Source organism: Pelmatolapia mariae, linkage group LG7 (genome assembly GCF_036321145.2).
Source record: "Pelmatolapia mariae isolate MD_Pm_ZW linkage group LG7, Pm_UMD_F_2, whole genome shotgun sequence".
In the NCBI taxonomy this organism is placed as follows: Eukaryota; Metazoa; Chordata; class Actinopteri; order Cichliformes; family Cichlidae; genus Pelmatolapia; species Pelmatolapia mariae.
Genome location: NC_086233.1, coordinates 61423956 through 61441778, shown reverse-complemented (window position 1 = coordinate 61441778; position 17823 = coordinate 61423956). Strand labels below are relative to the sequence as shown.

The window sequence follows — 17823 nt, the reverse complement described above, 5'->3', positions numbered from 1 at the left end:
ACATCCTGTAGTGCCCTCATCTGTGACTCATTGGTATTACAACTGAAGAACAAAACTAACAGTCTGGTGTTGCATAAACAAAAACAATTTTGAAGATTTTTTGGGAAAAAAAGAAGATAGAAATTCTTTCATGGAAAGTTGAGGTTAATTTCTCTTTTTTCCTTTTAATAAATACTTTAGAGGTACTTTTGTCTATTTTTGCTTCACTACATTTCAGAGGTTTCATTACATGACACTCGATTACATTTTTTTTAAAGTTACCCAACGCTTTTAGTGGTTAAAAGGAAAATACAGATTAAATCGCCCAATGACACGACAATCACCTGGCTATTTTTGCTGCCGCATCAGTACGTGCATGGTATTTTCACATATGTAAAATAGTTAATTACGTTTGCAGGAGGGGCAGGTCAGGAGCAGAGGTTCTGGCTGTCCGAATCTGGCTTTGGGAACATGGAATATCACCTGTAGCTCAGCTAACCCTGAGCTAGTGCTTGAGGTTGACAGTATATATAGGTAGGGTTAACTTCAATGTACAGCTTGGGCTCTGAAACAGAGAGAGGCCAGACTATCACTCCGGAGTTAGCACGGCTATCTGGCTAGCTTAAGTCAGGTGATTTTCAGTGAAAAATATGTTGAGGTTCAAGACCTTGAATTTCAGAGTACAAACAGGCCTATTTCATTTTTTTTTTTTTTACATAAATAGGTCAATATAGTGTCCCTAGCCTAGTCTAGTTAAACTCGCCCAATAAAAATATAATCATGATTTTGTTTAGTTTATAATTTTGTCCTTGATAATTTTCCAATTAAAGTCTACCATAAACAAAAATGTGAATACCACTCACACAATACGATGGATCTTGTGTAGACATAAGGATTCATTACACGTAAAACCTGTAACACAACCTCTAAAGCAACGACACGACCTCTCTTTTGTGTCTTAAAACAAGCAGCGACTGCAGGGCACATTCTCTTACGAATTTGGGTTATTTCCTCATACTTTACAAAGTTAGTGTAGTATGAGGAAATACTGCTAATACTACCAAGAAAGATAACACATCTTACAAGATGTATAAGTTCCTCGCGACTGACGGTGGCTCCTGAGTGGCTGCTTACCGCGTGTGGACTTCCTTGTTACCGTTGCTACGGTTACCAGCGATGACTTGGCTGAAGTCCCTCCCTCCGAGTTTGCCCCGTCAGTGCTGCTCACTCAAGTTCCTTTACACACACACCCAACCACACAAGGGAGTTTATAGTAAACAGTGAACTTCATATGAAGCGGATGAGGCTGATACAGCGCAAGGTATTTATTTTCTTCTACTTGAATTCTACTTTTTAGTCACGGGTACGTACTTTACCCATTCCCCGCTAAATACTTAGTAACAGGTTGCACATTCTCGTTGCTGCTAGCCAAACGTTACAACTGTATGTTTTCGGGAAGACTTTTTAATATGTTCATGCAGTACGTTTGTTTGCACTGTTGTTATTGCACTACTTTTATATTGAGAAGATTTCAGTTGCCACAGGAAGTTTTACAACATCGGAAATGAAGTAAACATTACGTTTTAACTTGTCAAGCCACACGTGAACTGAAACCTGAGCTATTCTGTTCTCTTAGCTTTGTCTCGTTTACCACAAGCGTTGTCCACGCTTTCTTTTCGCTATATTTACAATGTGCATGTGACGATTAATTTGACTGCTTGACAGGTGTAACTGGTATTTATTTAACAAATTGAAGTTGGACATACTCCACCCTGTGGCGGAAAATCGACGGTTGTTATATTTAAATGCCGTTGACTTTTTAGGAAGTTGAGTGAATATTTTTGTTTGGCAGCCTGCAATACGTGAAATATTCTGCCGACACATGCAGCGATATGAAAACATTGGACGACTTGGCAGAAGACAGGACGTTATGACCCGCTGAACTTAAATAAAAACAGTCCCAGTCATTTGTTTTAAGCTGTGCATTAAAATGTATTTTCTGTAAATACAGGTTCAAAATACAAGTGTGACACTTTATCAATTTTTATAAGAGGAAGAAAGCAGAGGACAGTTTACATGTTGTGAAATATTCTGAAGATGTGTTGCAAAAAAGTCCATTAGTCAACTTGTTAAAATTTTTCTCAAGAGGATTATTATTAGACTTTATATTTAATTGTAGTTGACATGAACAGGTCTGAGAAATGGCACCTCAGTTTTGCCAGTTATTGATCTGTGACAGGCTAGTTGAAAGAATGGAAAATAATGGTTATGACTGTTGTGGTTAGTTGGAGACCAACAACTTAAATGGTCTCAGTCTAGCCCTGACCACAATGTTTGCTTAAATGTTGCTAACTGCTGTAGCTCTAACAGCTGTTACATGCCAACCCCAGAGACAGATAAGGCAGCTATGCAAAGCAGGTACCTTTTATGTGTTTAAACACTGGATCTTAGGAAAGGGACAGTTTTCTTTCTAAACAAATATTATTTTATTTGCGGTTCTGATAATTTACGTGCCAGATCTAAAAATGGCAGTGAAAACAAGGATCCAGACATTACATAGGTAGGTTTTTTTTTTGTTTTCTGTTTTTTTTTAATGTATTTATTTGTTTTCTCTAAAAGAATAGACAACATTTCCAAGTTTCAACACAGGAGGCATTAACCTTGTGTGCTTATGTGGTTAAAGGCTGGAACGATTATAGACAATATTATTGTTGATATTATGAGCCTGAGGAAAAAAGCACTACATCACCCTCTTGAAACAGCAATTCAGCTTAGTTCCCTTTCTTGTTTCCTCTGAAATTCTTAATCACTGTCTTTTGCATAGACCTCGTGAGGCTTGACATGCTAAATGTTACACAAAGTGTAGCATATTAAACAATAGCTAATATTGCTTACCAGTTTATGCAACCATTGAGATGGCTGAACACCAAATGCTGTAATAGATCAATGTAAAAAGTCAAATCTGTGGTAAAATGTTTACTTTATCGTCAAGGTTTGCCAAACTAGTTTAGATTAAATATAATACAGACATTTTTAAGTCAACTTTATGAGCAAAGCAAATATGAATCATATGACTTGCCCTTAAGTTTGAAGGTCCTTCCATGTGGGTTTGCCAGTGTGTGTCTGAACCTGCTTTCTCATCTGTTCTTTTACCTGCCTACATGCATGTCAGATTTTTCCTCTGTCTTTTCCATATGTCTGCATTTGCGTAGGTCATCACACACAGCTTCAGAAGCTGCTGTTTATAAATCGATTGAGCAAAGTCACGGTGCACAAGTTGAAGGCAGTCTTCCAAACCAATGCACACAGAACTGTTGTCTGCATAAAACCCACCAGTAATAGAGTAATCAGTCAATATTTCCTGGCAAAGACCACCCTCGTCATACCACAAGTTTCAGCTGCAGTTTTGGGTTTACTTGTCAGATGACATTACTTTCAGCAGCAGCCGTCATCCCTGAATGTAAAGAGAAGAGCAGCAGCAGTAGTTTTAGGTGTGCAGCACGTATATGTAAGTCAAAAACAGAATCAGGATTTGTAGCAGAAAGAGAGAAAGGAACTACACATTTTAAATGAGTGATTCTTGTCTGTTATACGATTATAACCAATTAATATTTGTGTTTGTATTCAAATTCTTTTAAGTTTAATTAGATGTATCAAACAAAACTCCCTTTTATAGACTTCATGTTTTTACGCAAATCTCTAATTTCTATACAATTTTATGTACTTTTGCATATAGAACAACAAAAAAAGATATATTTAATGGGAAAGCAGTCATAACTGAACACTCTTTTTGTCTCTCTCATAGGTTTGATCTGGTAATTAAAGAGGTGGTTGCTAAGAGATGACAGTCGGTGACATTGGTGAAAGCCTCAGATGTTCAGCAGACTGAAGCTCCACTCGTCTGGGATCTTTTTCCTGCACGCCTCAGTCTGTACCTGGCTCATATGAAGGACGTGGCAAACGATCTTCTATCAACAAACTCATAGTTACCATGGCAGCTTTTACTGCTCCCTGTGCCAACACCAGTGCCATGAACTCCAGGTTGGCCCATACCGCCTGGCAAAGCCAAGAAAGCAATGATGAGGCAAGTACGAGTGGGAATGGGAATGTTGGACAGAACACTATTCTGGAGAAAACCCACGAGTTCTTCCAGATGTGCGACATCGAGAACAAGGGTTTCATCACCCGACGGGACATGCAGGTGAGGCTTCTGGTTTAAGGATGACTGATAAAGTTCTGCCATCTTTAAACTAGTGTTATAATCTGTTTTAACATTACTAAAAATAATTTAATTCATAGCAGCCAGTAGAAGAATTAGAAAGCATCATTACTACCAACTTTAATCATTCCTAATCAGTTAAGTTTTTGCACTGTTTCAATCATTATTCTAAAACCACAGTTTACACATCACATTTTTATTGTGTTTAAAGATAACAGGTCATCATTTATCCAGAATAATATGCAGGGATGTGTCTACGCACTCATTAATGATGCTGAACAGGACATGGATACGACATGCGCACCCTTTTCAAAGCGACATAATAGACACTCAGAGACAGAGAGCCATGCGGAAGCTTTGTCATGCAACTCCTCCACTCACATTATTGTGCAGATTCATTTGCCCCTCAGATATTCATCCAGGCCACGGCTTACACTTTGATGAAGCACTTCTAGGCTCTTGCTCTGAGGAGGACAAACACGTAGAAGATAAGCTTTGATCTGCGGTTTATGATAATGGTTTTTAATTTAACTAGTAATGATGACGGTAGTCCAGTCCTCAAAATTATTTATATGAACATCTGCACTGACTGCTCTCTACTTAAAGGCAATACCTTGTCGTGTTACAGGGTTTGTTTTCACACTTTGCTTTCAGCTGACAGTGACTGTGACGATATAACGGCTAAATAAACAGTTCTGCTTAAGTTTATTTTCACTGTTGACACTGTAATTTCAGTGGCTGAGTCATTTTCACTTCGCTTCACAGCTTAAAATACGTTTCCAACCACGATCATGAAGAGGATGGCTTTACAGTTGAACTGTTTGCCAACATAAGGGATATGTTCTTCAGATAACACTTCACAGGAACAGCTGATATTTGTAGAAAGATGGTATCTTTTCTGTGTCCCTGCCCTAGATTTTAAGGGTGAACATCAGTCAACATTTGCAACAGTGTAAACATCACATAAACTCAAATTGCTTGCAGAGGTGTGGTTGTGTTGGCTTTTGTTAAAGAAAAGAAGTTGCTGTCATGTGTAGTTCTTTAAGAGACTCTCTCTTTCCCATGTTCCTTTGGATTAACGTTTTAAAGCCTTTAATTCTTAAAGATTATGAGAGATTGATAGTCTTGCATCGCCATCATTTCCAGTGGAGATGCCAATGGTCACAAACTGAAGGCTGTAGCTACACAAGAAAGATTGTTTCACTGTGTGAAACAGTGTTTTGCTAAACAAGATATATATCTGTTAAAGAAGCTCTAGAACTTATTTGGTTCAATTTAGAATCACCAGGAATAAAAGGAAAATAACCTGACTGTTCCTTAGCTCACAATTTCCACTGCGCATGACTCTCCTTATAAAACTCTACTATAAAGTTACAGTACTAATAATGTCCTTGAATATCTGCTGTATTTTCTGTCTCGATTAACAGAGGCTGAACAGTGAGCTTCCTCTAAGTGCGGAGGAGTTGGAGAATGTATTTGATACCCTTGATTCTGATAACAACGGATACCTCACCCTGGAAGAGTTCTCCTCCGGCTTTAGTACGTTTTCTCTCTGTTTCGTGTTCAAATAGTAGGATCGCACTTCTTATTAATCATCTAAGCTCTTGATCTTTTTTAGGTTCTTTTTTGTTTGGTAATAGCATTGCTGAGGAGGAAGTCATGGGGGAGAAGAACAGCTTGCCAGAGGTCTTGTACCAGACACACACAGAAGAGGGCCTGGCAAAAGCAGAAGAGGATGAGGAGGAAAAACACTTTTGCATGCTTATGGAGAGCCTTGGAGCCAACAATGTCTTTGAAGAGTGAGTACCGTATGAGTGTATTAGGTCTACTTTCATGTCTTTGCACACCTTTGTGCATTTTGTACATTAAATTTGAAATGAAAACCTATTTAAAGCCTGACACTTTAATCAGCATGAGAAAAACTTTGTTTCCACTTATAAGCAAACCTCTTGCCTCTTGGCAGAGTATGTCTGCTTAAAATTTCAAGTCATTAATATATGATTACATCAAAACATAGTAATTTAGTGTTAAGCATTAGAATTTTAAAAGAAACTTGACTTCCTCAAAATCTTTATACTTAAAACTGCCTTCACAAACCTCATTAATGTAAACTTTCATGTTTTCTCCTCTTTTATGACTGCTTCTTTGTAACTCCTGTTGAGGTCTGTTTAGAGTTTTCTTTGTTAGCATGAAAGCTATGTAGTGACAGACTCTTACGAAATGCATGACTAGACTAACCTTTAACAAGCAACTCTAACTCAATAAAAGCAAACAGTAGTGGAGGTGGATGCCAGACTCACACATCCTGTTGGCTTCCACCTACCTGGTTAGAGGTGAACAATGACATTTTAGTTCAGATGAATTTGTGCAGCACTAACTGATATTGATTTTGGGCAGACCTGGAGAATAAATATTTCAAAATGTTTCTGACTTTCTTAGTCTAATAACTTAAAGGCATGTTGATAAGCTGTTGTTATTCTGTTCCATAGTAGGAATAGAATGTAACAGGTTATAGATGTTCCAGAAATCAACACTTGTTGCTTTTATTTAATATATTTTTTGTTTTGTGTAATGTACTGGGATATTTATAATTACAGATTTGTATTTATTAGAGCTGTTGTTATATTTTCCATATTTTGTAATATATTTGCAATATATAATAAATTGTATTATTTAATTTAGTTTCGTTAGTTGCTATTATTACTGTGTTGGAGAAACTGTGACCACATAATATCACTGGGATGAATAAAGTGATTCTGATTACAGCCGCTTAGGAGGGCATTAGGGGCTCCACCTGCATTGACCTAAAGCTGTTTGGTCTTTGACCAATATTTAGCAATTTCAGGGTCTGAAGGTGTGAAAGACTTTCAGGATGGAGAACCTTCACACAGCATCTTGTGACTTTCAGTAGTAGTGTCCCATTTCAAGTCAAAAGCTATAATTTTGCACCAACTACATGATATCTACCTTAAAGTCATTGTTTGTTTGTTTTTTAGCACCCAGATAAAATAAACTGAAAATAGAGTTAGGCGATCTAAAATAAAATACAGCAAATTTTACAGCAAGATAAACTAAATGAGGGAAATAGAGATGAACTAACATTATAAATGTGGCATGTAGTCGTTGCCAGGGAACAGAGGGGAATGGGAACATTTCTGAAGAAATTCTGAGTGTGCATATGGTACTACAGGGTCAGTTGTCAGAAGACAATAGGCCGTACCAGGTTGTATGAAGACCAAATCAGAAGCAAAGGACCTGCTCAGAAGCTGATTAGTAAAAATCTGTGAGGAGAGGTTACTATAGCGACTCCTGCCAGTGGCGGTGGTTGGGGGTGACATACACTTCTGTGTACCTCAGGGTCAGACACAGAGAGCTCGCCAAACAGAATTTAAGCTCTGAAGCAAATGCTTTCAAAGCAAAAATCAAAAGTTGTATCATAAGAATTCCTTCACTGTGAGCAGCTGCATCTTCCCGTCTAGAAAATACTAAATTTTCATGTTTGTAGAGTTTATTATATGGACGAGGTGACAGTGTAAAAACAACCTCTGACTCTGATTTTCAGACTTCATGCTATTTCTGTTTTCTTAATGCATTGGTTGTAGACCTTGAAGCACATAAAAAACATTTAAACCAGCATGAAGAGCGTTATAGTTAGATTCTTACAGTGCAATAATAATTATCGATTTCTCAAGGTTAAACATAGGAGGAGCTGCTTTTATTCATTGTTATTGTCATGTGCTGTTGCTGTGGTAAAATCTCTAACATTCCCCACTGCATTACTTCTATTTTTCTTCCAAATAACGGCACTTTTTTCCTCATGAACCCTTGTGACAAAGACATCTGATATCAGTAAATGAATTGGCTTAGCCGCTGCAATTATCTGCTTAATTTTGTCCCATCAGTCCTGCTGAAGTGCGCAGTCTTTGGGCCCAGCTGCGCCGGGATGAACCACACCTTTTATCCAATTTTGAGGACTTCCTAGGTAGAGTGACATCCCAGATCCGAGAGGCCAACCAGGAGAAGAGGGAGATGGAGAGTGCTCTCAAAAGGTCAGAAAACATTCATGTATATTTGATGCAGTCGTCATGAAAGGTTGAAATATTATTGGAGGTTTTTCAGATTTGAATGACTCACAGTGCTGCGACAAAGCTCCTTAATCACTGTGTAAATCATTTACAGAAGCTTTTTCTCTCTAATGCATTATTATTTTAGTGATCAATTTTATAGATCTGTTATGTCAACAGGGTTATTTATATATATTGCACAATACTATATCTAACTATTATATCTAAATCAGGAAAGCAGCAACACATGATAATGAGATCCAGCGACTATACGAGGAGATGGAGCAGCAAATAAAAAGTGAAAAGGAGAGAATTGTGCTGCAGGTACAAAGCAATTACTGGTGTTTTCTGTTAGAGTCGACTTACCTTTGCTCTGTCAGATGTTTTGCATTTTAATCTGACTTTTCAACTTTGTTCTTTGTCCACTGAAGGACTATGAGCGGTTTCTGTCTCGCAGTCAGGACCTGGAGCTGCAGCTGTCCCGTAAGGAGAAGGAGCTGGAACAACTCTTCCAGAAACAGAAAAGAGTGAGTTGAATATAGCAGAATGATTTCCTCCACTGTCCCACACTGGAGTATTTAGATGAAATCTAATAGAGAGAAAATAAATTACAGATGAAACTCTTTAACCCAAGTGAGGTAAATTCAGTTGTTAAAACATGTGAGACACGACAGATAACAGAATGGAGTCATAAAGTAATCACTCTTGACCATAAATGCTAGACAGATAGTAGCAGGTTATATCACACCTTTATGCTTTTATGATTAATTACCAAGCTGAAAATTAGTTCTGGTCATGCAGGTTTGCTGTTTAGGCAGAACAATCAACCACACATCATAATGGCTGCTAAAGCTTAAACAGCATCCAGTCTGATAATGCTGATTATTCTCTTTTACTGGTTTATGCACCAAATGCACTCCAGACCACAAGTGTTTGGACAGTTTCACATGGCTCTGTCAGCAGCACCAACATTTTAAAACGAAGGCATGAATAATGCAGTAGGAAAATAACTCAACAGCGTGTCCAAAAATTACAACGCGGCAAACCCAATTTTATTTTTTTCTTTGTGCATCTATGTGGCATTTTGACACCTGTCCAATGGAATTGTTATTCTCCACAGACTTTGAGCCTCTAGTTGAAACGGCACACTGTTTTATCCTGTTACCTGAATCATAACTGGAAAAATGCCTAAAGTATACAGGAGCATCCTGCACGCTCACATTCAGACAACTCCTTTAAAGCGTATTAGACAATGTCACATTATTAACAAGGACAAGAATCCTAAACAGCAGGGTTAAGAGGCTGTATAATCATGACTGGCTAATTTAATCTGATCTTAATGCAGTAACATATCTGATGTTACTGTATCCTAGCGTCATGCTGTCTACTAACATTCCTCATGTTAATAGAAGTTAAAGTAGCATCAGGCATTTATAATGAGTATTCATGAAATGCTGTCATATTTAAAGAGACAGTGCCTGGTGTAACCAGTTATATTTATCTATCTTATCTGAGGTGTCTTCTTTTCCTTTTTTCTTTTTTCGCTACCCACCTACCTCCAGTTGGAGAGTCAGTGCCAGGAACTACACAGTGAGCAGCATGTGACCAAGGTGGAGAATGTGAAGTTAAAGCAGACAAATGATGAGTTGGCACAGGAGCTGGAACACACCTCCCAGGAGCTGATGTTGGCACAGGAGCAGCTGAGTTTACTGCAAGAGCAGTCCACACGACTACATGAAGAAAAAGAGATGTAAGCGATGACTGATCTCGGTTTATCTGATGCTTTGGTACCTCGAGCTCTTGGTCTCTCAATTTCTTATCTGTTGCTGATTGATTAGGATGCACAACACTGAAGACATAAATATAATTTGTAAAAACAAAGTAATGTCCACCATACTTTTTACTGTCATCATGCAAACCCGACGGTTAATAAGCTATTAAACATCTAAAAATATTTACAAAAGTATATGGACTCGTAGAACTCATACTCTTACTCATATTGTAAGTATTTCTGATTTCATTGGCATTTATTCTTATATATTGAATTTTGTATGAACCCACAGTCTGTCAGTTGTGTGTTTTTTTTTTTTTTTTTTTATTGATGCTGTTACAACTGTCTCGAAACACTATAAACTTGTTCAAGTCATATGTGAGAAGTGTAAATGCAAAATACAGTATAATGCAATCACAGAGTATTAATAATCACTGATGTCTTGCTGTTTAAAATAGAGAAATATACAGAATAACTGAAGGCCTGCAGAGAGAGCGAGAAAGTCTCCTTAAACAACTGGACCTGCTAAGGTATGGATCAGAATAAAGAAGGTACAGCTGTACATGCCTGCTTTAGAAAGAATAGGAGTGTACAGAAACATGACATGAGTTTTGGGTGTTTTGTCTCTATTTCTTTCCCACTGATGAGCTCCAAAGCCAATTTTGACAACCAAAACAAGTTATCCAAAAAAGTAATTTCTTTCTGTTTTCATGTGAGATTTGTTGTTTAACTAAATCAGAACAGCACTGAGGAGCAAACATCTCAGTTGGTAATTCATCTTTTACAAGTGTACCAGTCCCATAACAAAGAAAGACTGATTAGTTTCTCAGCCTCAAAGCCTTTTTAGAAGATGAGTTTTTGATCATTTAAGGCTGCTTTTGAAAGAAATGTTGCTTTACAGTAAATGACAGCGATTCCTATCCGATTATCCAAAGGCTTTTTTCTGTATCAACTCCAGACCGCGTGTTTGGACGGTTCCACGTCTCTGTCTGCAGCACCAACAATTTGAAATGAATGAATGAATAATGCATCAAGAAAATAACTCAACACAGTGTCCAAAAACTGAATGGGACAACCCCTTTTTTTGTATTGCATTTTTACGTCCAGCATGATTGTTATCCTGCACAGACAGTGGGCTTCCATTTGAAATGGCACACTGTTTTATCCCGTTATCTGGATCACTGGAAAGTATGCAGGAGCATTCTGCATGCTCACATTCAGCCAGTTCCTTTAAAACATATTAGACAACATTTCTGTATCGAGCATTACAAGAATCCTAATCATCAGGGCGAAGATGTGGCATAATCATGACCGGCCAATTTAATCTGATCTTAATCTGACCGAGTTGCGTTACACTTGCTGTGGAACAAAACGGCAGCAGTCGCAACAACAACGACACATGGCCTGAAGTGGCTGAACTGAATCTAAGAGAGAAAAGTGTCTGCTGATGATTTAAGTATAAAGAAGGTTTTTCAAAAAGATTTAATTTGAAGAACAAAGAAATTGCGCCTTTGAATGTTTGAACCACTTTGACTGAAGTTCTCAGTCTTTATTTTTTATCCCTTCTTTCTTTTCAGGGAGATGAACAAACATTTACGAGATGAAAGGGACATTTGCTATCAGGTGTGTTTCATGTGTAAATTTCATTCCCTTGATTATTTAAATTTACCCTCTCAGTTCATTTTATTTTTGTCCTTTTTAAAAAGATTGCAAATACAGTATATATAAAAATATCAGACTCTCGTGCCATATTGCAAATAAACACTGTGACTCTGCAGAAACCAAAGAATTCTAAAACATCGGGTTTGAAGCCTTTAATTGGTGTCGGGAAACGCATGAATACAGATGTCTTCAAAAGGTAACAAATGTCATTACCTTGAATGGAAGGCAAGCCAAAGCTTATACAACCTTGGCTATTTATTTGATGTATTAATGTTTATTGTATTTGCAATGTTACTTTCTATCTGCAGTGAGGATGAGGAGGAACTAACCTCCAGCTCTATGAGGCACCGCTTAGTCAATGGGTCATGCCAGCCGTTTTGTGCAGCACAAGCAAGAGGCCAAGGACATCTCCAGAGAATCATTTCAATTGAGGAGGACCACCTCCCCTCCTTCCTGAATGACAGTCAAGTCCAAACCCCACTTCAAGAATGCAATGGAGGAAAGAAGGTCTCAGATAATGAAGACAATATAGACTTGGTGATGAGTGATATTCATCCTCGCATGTCTTCAGCCTCGCACCAACAAAGCATGGAGAAAATGGAAACCCCCTCGTCTCCGAGAGGCCAGCCTGTTGGCAAAGAGAACAGCATGAATGTAAGCTTCGTCACGCTGTTGTAGCGTCAACTATCTCACACATGCAATATGCGAGCCTTTGCTGACTGGCAATAAAAAGCGAGTTCCCATATTCTTTAGGTCTTATTCCTGTTCATCCTGTTTCTTTAGGAGGAAGTTAGCACTTTAGCACCTGAACGCCTCTTCAAGATCGTCCTGGTAGGAAATTCTAGTGTTGGAAAGACCTGCCTCCTCCGACGATTTTGTGATGACGCCTTCCACCCTGGCACCTCCGCCACTGTGGGTACGTATTTTATAGTGTAAACAGACATTAGCTGGTTTAAAAAAAAGCATTCGAAGCTCTGTGGTTGACCTCGAGCTTTGTATGTGTTTGCCTGCACAGCACTAAATGTAACAGTTGGTTATGACAGTTTTTTTCTCCTCAGGGTGCAGTGCTGTCAGCAATGAAAGTTCAATCCAGGGCTGAAATAGCCTTAAACACGATCAAACTGTAAAGTATAATAACCTTTGGCGTTATATGCTTATGATGTCATTTGTTTTGTCTGAATGTGCAGGTATAGACTACAGTGTAAAAACAATACCTGTGGATAACAGCCAGGTGGCGCTGCAGCTGTGGGATACAGCAGGACAGGAGAGGTGAGGTTTTCAGACACTGTCAGGTGTGGAATTTGGCTGAGATCTTTAAACTTTCTAATCAGTTCTTATTTTTTTCTCTAATGTGATCAAATTTTCTCAACTAACAGAAGAGCAATGATCAAACAAAACATTTTTTTTCTAATGCGGTGACAAAACATTCGCATATTTTTACCCGAGTAAAGAGGCAGAAAAAGCACTTTTCCATTATGTAAGCTGTACCCATAAATTTGCTACTTCCTCCTGCTTGTCCTGCAGGTATCGAAGCATCACCAAGCAGTTCTTTCGTAAGGCTGATGGTGTGGTTGTGATGTATGATATCACTACCGAGGAGAGTTTCACAGCTGTAAGACAGTGGCTCACTAGTGTTAAGGTAAGGCAGTACCAGTCACAAAACACCACAATCCCATTTTTGTGTTTTGCTTTATTTTGCTTACCTGCAAAACAAACAAATTACATTACATTTACATGTACATTACATTACAAATTACAAAAAAACAAGGCACGTATGAACCACTCCCTTTAATCCCAGTGGACACAGATCTGTTTTAGCCTGTGCTCTTTCCTTAACTTGCTTCACAGGAAGGGGCAGGTGAGGACATCCCCGTCATGCTCCTGGGAAACAAAACAGACAAGGAGACTCAAAGAGAAGTTCAGAAAAGTATCGGCGAAAGATTAGCCAAGGTCTGTGTCTGCTGTTTCTGCTAAGCATGAGATTCTGTTTTAGTCACTGTTAGTTTCTGGTCAGTCATACTACAAATGAAAAAAACATGAATAATAATTAAAAGAAGCATGACTTAATAATTAATATTCATAATTTAGTTTTTTTATCCTTCTAATCTCTAGCAAGTGTTGTAGTTTCTATGGTTACTGGACAGAGTCTTGTGAACTAATATTGCTTTATAATAAATGTTTGTTTCTTAGTGCTTTTACAATTTTAAGTGTAAAAGCACATTCTCAAGGTAGCACAGAAGCCATTTTAGAATAGAATAGAAATATCCTATTTCCCCATGTTCGGAAGGTCGGTGGTTCGAATCCACTGAACAGCTACCCTGAGGTACCCCTGAACAAGGTACCGTCCCTAAACACTGCTCCCCGGGCGCCCAATGGCTGCCCACTGAGTGAATGGGTTAAATGCAGAGAGGAATTTCCCCAAGGGGGTCAGTAAAGTATACATTCTTTCTTTTACTGTCCTTCATTGGATCATTGGGGAAATTCATGTGTTCCAGCAGTTTTAGTTTTAGTTAAAAGTTTTAGATTTTCTTGTAAGATTCTTTTAATCTATCACCTTTTGGCTCTTTTAGGACTGCCAGATGACGTTCTATGAGTGCAGTGCCTGCTCTGGATACAATGTCGTGGAGTCCATGGTTCATTTAGCCAGGTGAGTGTTATGGAAATTTTAACAATAACCTGCAACACGCCCAGTGAGCTTGATTTGAAGTGGGTTTAATAAACACATTGCAATGTGGAGAGAGCATCCCAGTGAAACACCAGGATCATCTCTGAATTGTGGCCACCGCCCTTACATCTTATATACAGAGACACAGACAAAGAACATTCCACAAACTCTTACATGTTGGCCCCTCTCACGGGGGGGCTATACCTCCTCCCTCACAGAGAGAGTTATGACTTTGTTTTCTGCTTGGCCGTCACCTAAGGATTTACATCCCTGATAAGCAGAAGGAGTCTCACTATCTGTTTAACGTCTCCCATTACAATGGCCTCACTGTGTTAACATTCCACATGCATGTAAACTAGTGACAGGAGTGCTCTTACTGTAGTAAAGTGAGAAAGTGATATTACTATAACTAATGTGATATGATTAAATATGTGATTAATACATGAGAAAAGAAATCTGCCACCACATGAGCAAAAATAATGACATTTCACCAACATTTTGCCCTGCAGGAAAACTTTAGTTTGGCAAACCGTGGAGTGATTATCTGTGAGACTGGCCTCTTCCTGCACCAATATACATCTTTATGTATGTTATATGTGACAATACAGTACTTTAAAATTTATTAGACCACCTGTAATAAAAACAAGAAAACAAAAATATATTAGAAACATGTTATTTAATAAAAAAAAAATATGAATCCACATTTTTATAGCCAAGTTTGAGTTGGCACACTGGACTTCTTACTTATGAGAAGTCAATAATTAATCAAGCTTAACATTTAACCACTAAAACTAATTTTTCTGCTCATGAAGGCAAATAAATAACTGTAATTTGGCCATAAATAAAAATGATAAAGTGCTTTACTGTTTTCTACAGCTTTGTAAAACAGCACATTTTAAAATTATTCAGTAACAACCGTAATTACAATTTGGCATTAAAAATATAATTTCAATTACACACCTGGAGCATACTACTGGATTAACCATTACAAAATAATAAAACATTTGGTATTTACCACTATTTTTAACTGGTAATTCCTGTGGTAAGTACTGTATAAAGACGTAAGTCAAAGGTTTGTAACAATAAGAAAGCAGTCACGTAAAATGCTCAAGTGAAAGTAAAAGAGTAACAGTAACCTGTTTTCTGAAATTACTGCTAGAAATTAGGATACTGTAGGTTTGTGAATGTAGGCAGCATTATGGTGTGAGTCGGGATTATGGTTCTGCTCTTGGACACAAGAAAAAAAAGATAACAAAATGGTTACCAGAATATTCTTCGTTCTCTGAAAACGCAGTGAGGTATCTCACCATGCGAAGGGCCCTATGGCATGATCAGTCCCTGAAGCTCCAGTATCACTCGGCCTGTCCAAAGAGAGCCCTGTTCTGCAGGCAGTAGAGTCTAATAAAAGTATGTGATAACACCAGCACTTGTAAGCAGGGCCCACGAGTAGCCATATGTCTGATGGAATGCACTCACAGTTATACAGGAGGTTCCAGTCCTTGGCACACATACACCACCAGCCAGCTGCTCCTGGGAAAAATAAAAAATCACGAGTGAGAGCTCAGGACATGGACTGGTTGAACTGGTTACCTTTTCAAACATCCCTAGCACCTTATCACTATCTAGCAAATTACACAGGAAGATAATGCATCCGGGACACAACAATGAAAAAAAGGTTCCTTCACACCATCTCTCAAACGTCAGCACTTACCATTATGAGCCAAACGTGTACTGTAGTTAGCACCCAAGTATTCTGAGTGGTTTCTGTCAGTCCTCAAGGGGGGAGTCCATGCACAGTGTCAGCAGTAGCCACAGACCACGAATGTAACGCTAGAGCGTCAGAGATACCCACTGCCATGCATTGCATATAGCAGCACTATTAGCATGGGTACTCTGACGTGCTAGTCTACAATTTTTGCTGTCAAATAAAGTAACTTGTTAGGACATCTTAACCACTTACAAAACAAACCCAAATGAATGCAAGTGGAATTTACATCAAGGTTTCACCAGAGGACCCTTCCCATAGTGAGGAACTGAGCAAGGAGAAGACAGAGCAGAGTTAATGTATGTTCACATTTGCATTTGCATTTTCATAGCAAATCCAAGTACAAAGGGTGAAGCACATCATGATGCACGTCAAGGTTCCTGTTAGAAATTGCTACATTTTTGTCTCATTATGTCTCGTAGAATTCTGAAAGAGCAAGAAGACCAAGAAAAGGAGAAGACTGTCCATCTCGTCAGTATCCACTCAGAGAAGAAGAGATCCTGCTGCTGACAGATAAACAGTTGACACTTACACAGAAGCACTACCTTTTACGTAGATACACATTGTAAAAGTGTGATCACATGTGCAAGCGAGAACATATCGTGCTGATTGTCATCACAGAATTTTTTACTCTTTGCATTAAAAGCTCTCTGTTATAAATGTGTGATTTGCCAAACTAGTGACAGTTTAAAAATCACTTATTCAGGATGAAGTAAAACACGAGTCATGGCTAGTATGTGGATTTCCCTCTGAGGGTCAGATTTAAATATCACTGAACAAATGTTAAGCTAAGTTCACTCTTTTTCAAGTCAAACTAGAACATTTTTAATGAAGGATATTTACTCACAGTTGAATGTAACTCACAAATTTCAAATATTTAATAATCTTCCAAAGGCTTCGTAGTATTCAAATGTGGAGTTTTTGCTTTTCATATATGAATTCAGTGTTTAAATGTTTCGTCTTTACATCTTTTTCAAACATATCAGGTGGACTTAATAGTGTGAATAACTGTAGCATACGACTCATTGTCAGACAACATTGCATTTAACACTACTTTTGAAAAGCCTTTGGTGTTCAGGTTTAGATCGCTTTTTAAGTTCGTTAGTAGTAAGTTAGTGTTTGGACCAAGATTAACTGTGGTGTTAAATAACATTTCGGGATATTATGGTTGCTTCACTTGGTGAACTGCAGTTATATCTTTTTAATGAACAAACAAAAAATGTTGTTTAGAATTTGTCCCACGGCTGTTATTGTTGATGTTATTTTATATTATAGGTGTTGTTATAGCAGTACTGCAAGTTACTAGGCTACCTGTGTATTAACATGAGAACTCATCTCAGCTTTATTTTGAAAGACACACCCTTGTTCCCAAGAGACCAGACAGTTGACAAATATTTATTCAACTTTTCACTTTACTATGTTTGGTGCCAAGTATTTATGAAAATGATATTCCTGTAACTTGATATGTAATTTGTAACAATGTGGTTTTGGTAAAAAAAAAAAAAAGTACTCTCACTAACAGTGAATCACTACTGCCAGGATCTTGCACATTACTCTAATGTAGACATACATATGTATATAAAAAATGGAAATGGCGATAACTTAATAATAGCTATGTGTACAGTTTATGTGAAAAGCACGGGAGGACTTTGTTTCCTTTCTGGCACCATGAAATAAAAATATATTGTACAGCATCAC

At 38.0% G+C, this 17823-nt stretch overlaps 1 protein-coding gene across 1 annotated transcript; it reads left to right on the top strand.

The window, feature by feature from the left end:
* Positions 1–1199: 1199 nt before the first annotated feature.
* cracr2aa (calcium release activated channel regulator 2Aa) lies at positions 1200–17726 on the top strand. The gene is made up of 18 exons (XM_063480119.1): positions 1200–1300; positions 3785–4180; positions 5626–5737; positions 5817–5997; positions 8101–8247; positions 8496–8586; positions 8694–8789; positions 9825–10012; positions 10492–10563; positions 11611–11656; positions 11812–11891; positions 12004–12349; positions 12479–12611; positions 12883–12964; positions 13220–13334; positions 13544–13645; positions 14266–14342; positions 16548–17726. Exons 2-18 carry the CDS (start codon positions 3971–3973, stop codon positions 16633–16635), a joined length of 2166 nt encoding a protein of 721 aa, XP_063336189.1. The 5' UTR covers positions 1200–1300; positions 3785–3970; the 3' UTR covers positions 16636–17726.
* The last annotated feature ends 97 nt before the right edge of the window (positions 17727–17823 follow it).

Bases quoted from the DNA above. Each gene is read 5' to 3' on its own strand.
- cracr2aa (XM_063480119.1), top strand. From the start codon at position 3,971: ATGGCAGCTTTTACTGCTCCCTGTGCCAACACCAGTGCCATGAACTCC. The intron at 8,790-9,824 runs GTGAGTTGAATA...ACCTACCTCCAG, and splicing joins TCTTCCAGAAACAGAAAAGA to TTGGAGAGTCAGTGCCAGGA. The intron at 11,892-12,003 runs GTAACAAATGTC...TTCTATCTGCAG, and splicing joins AATACAGATGTCTTCAAAAG to TGAGGATGAGGAGGAACTAA.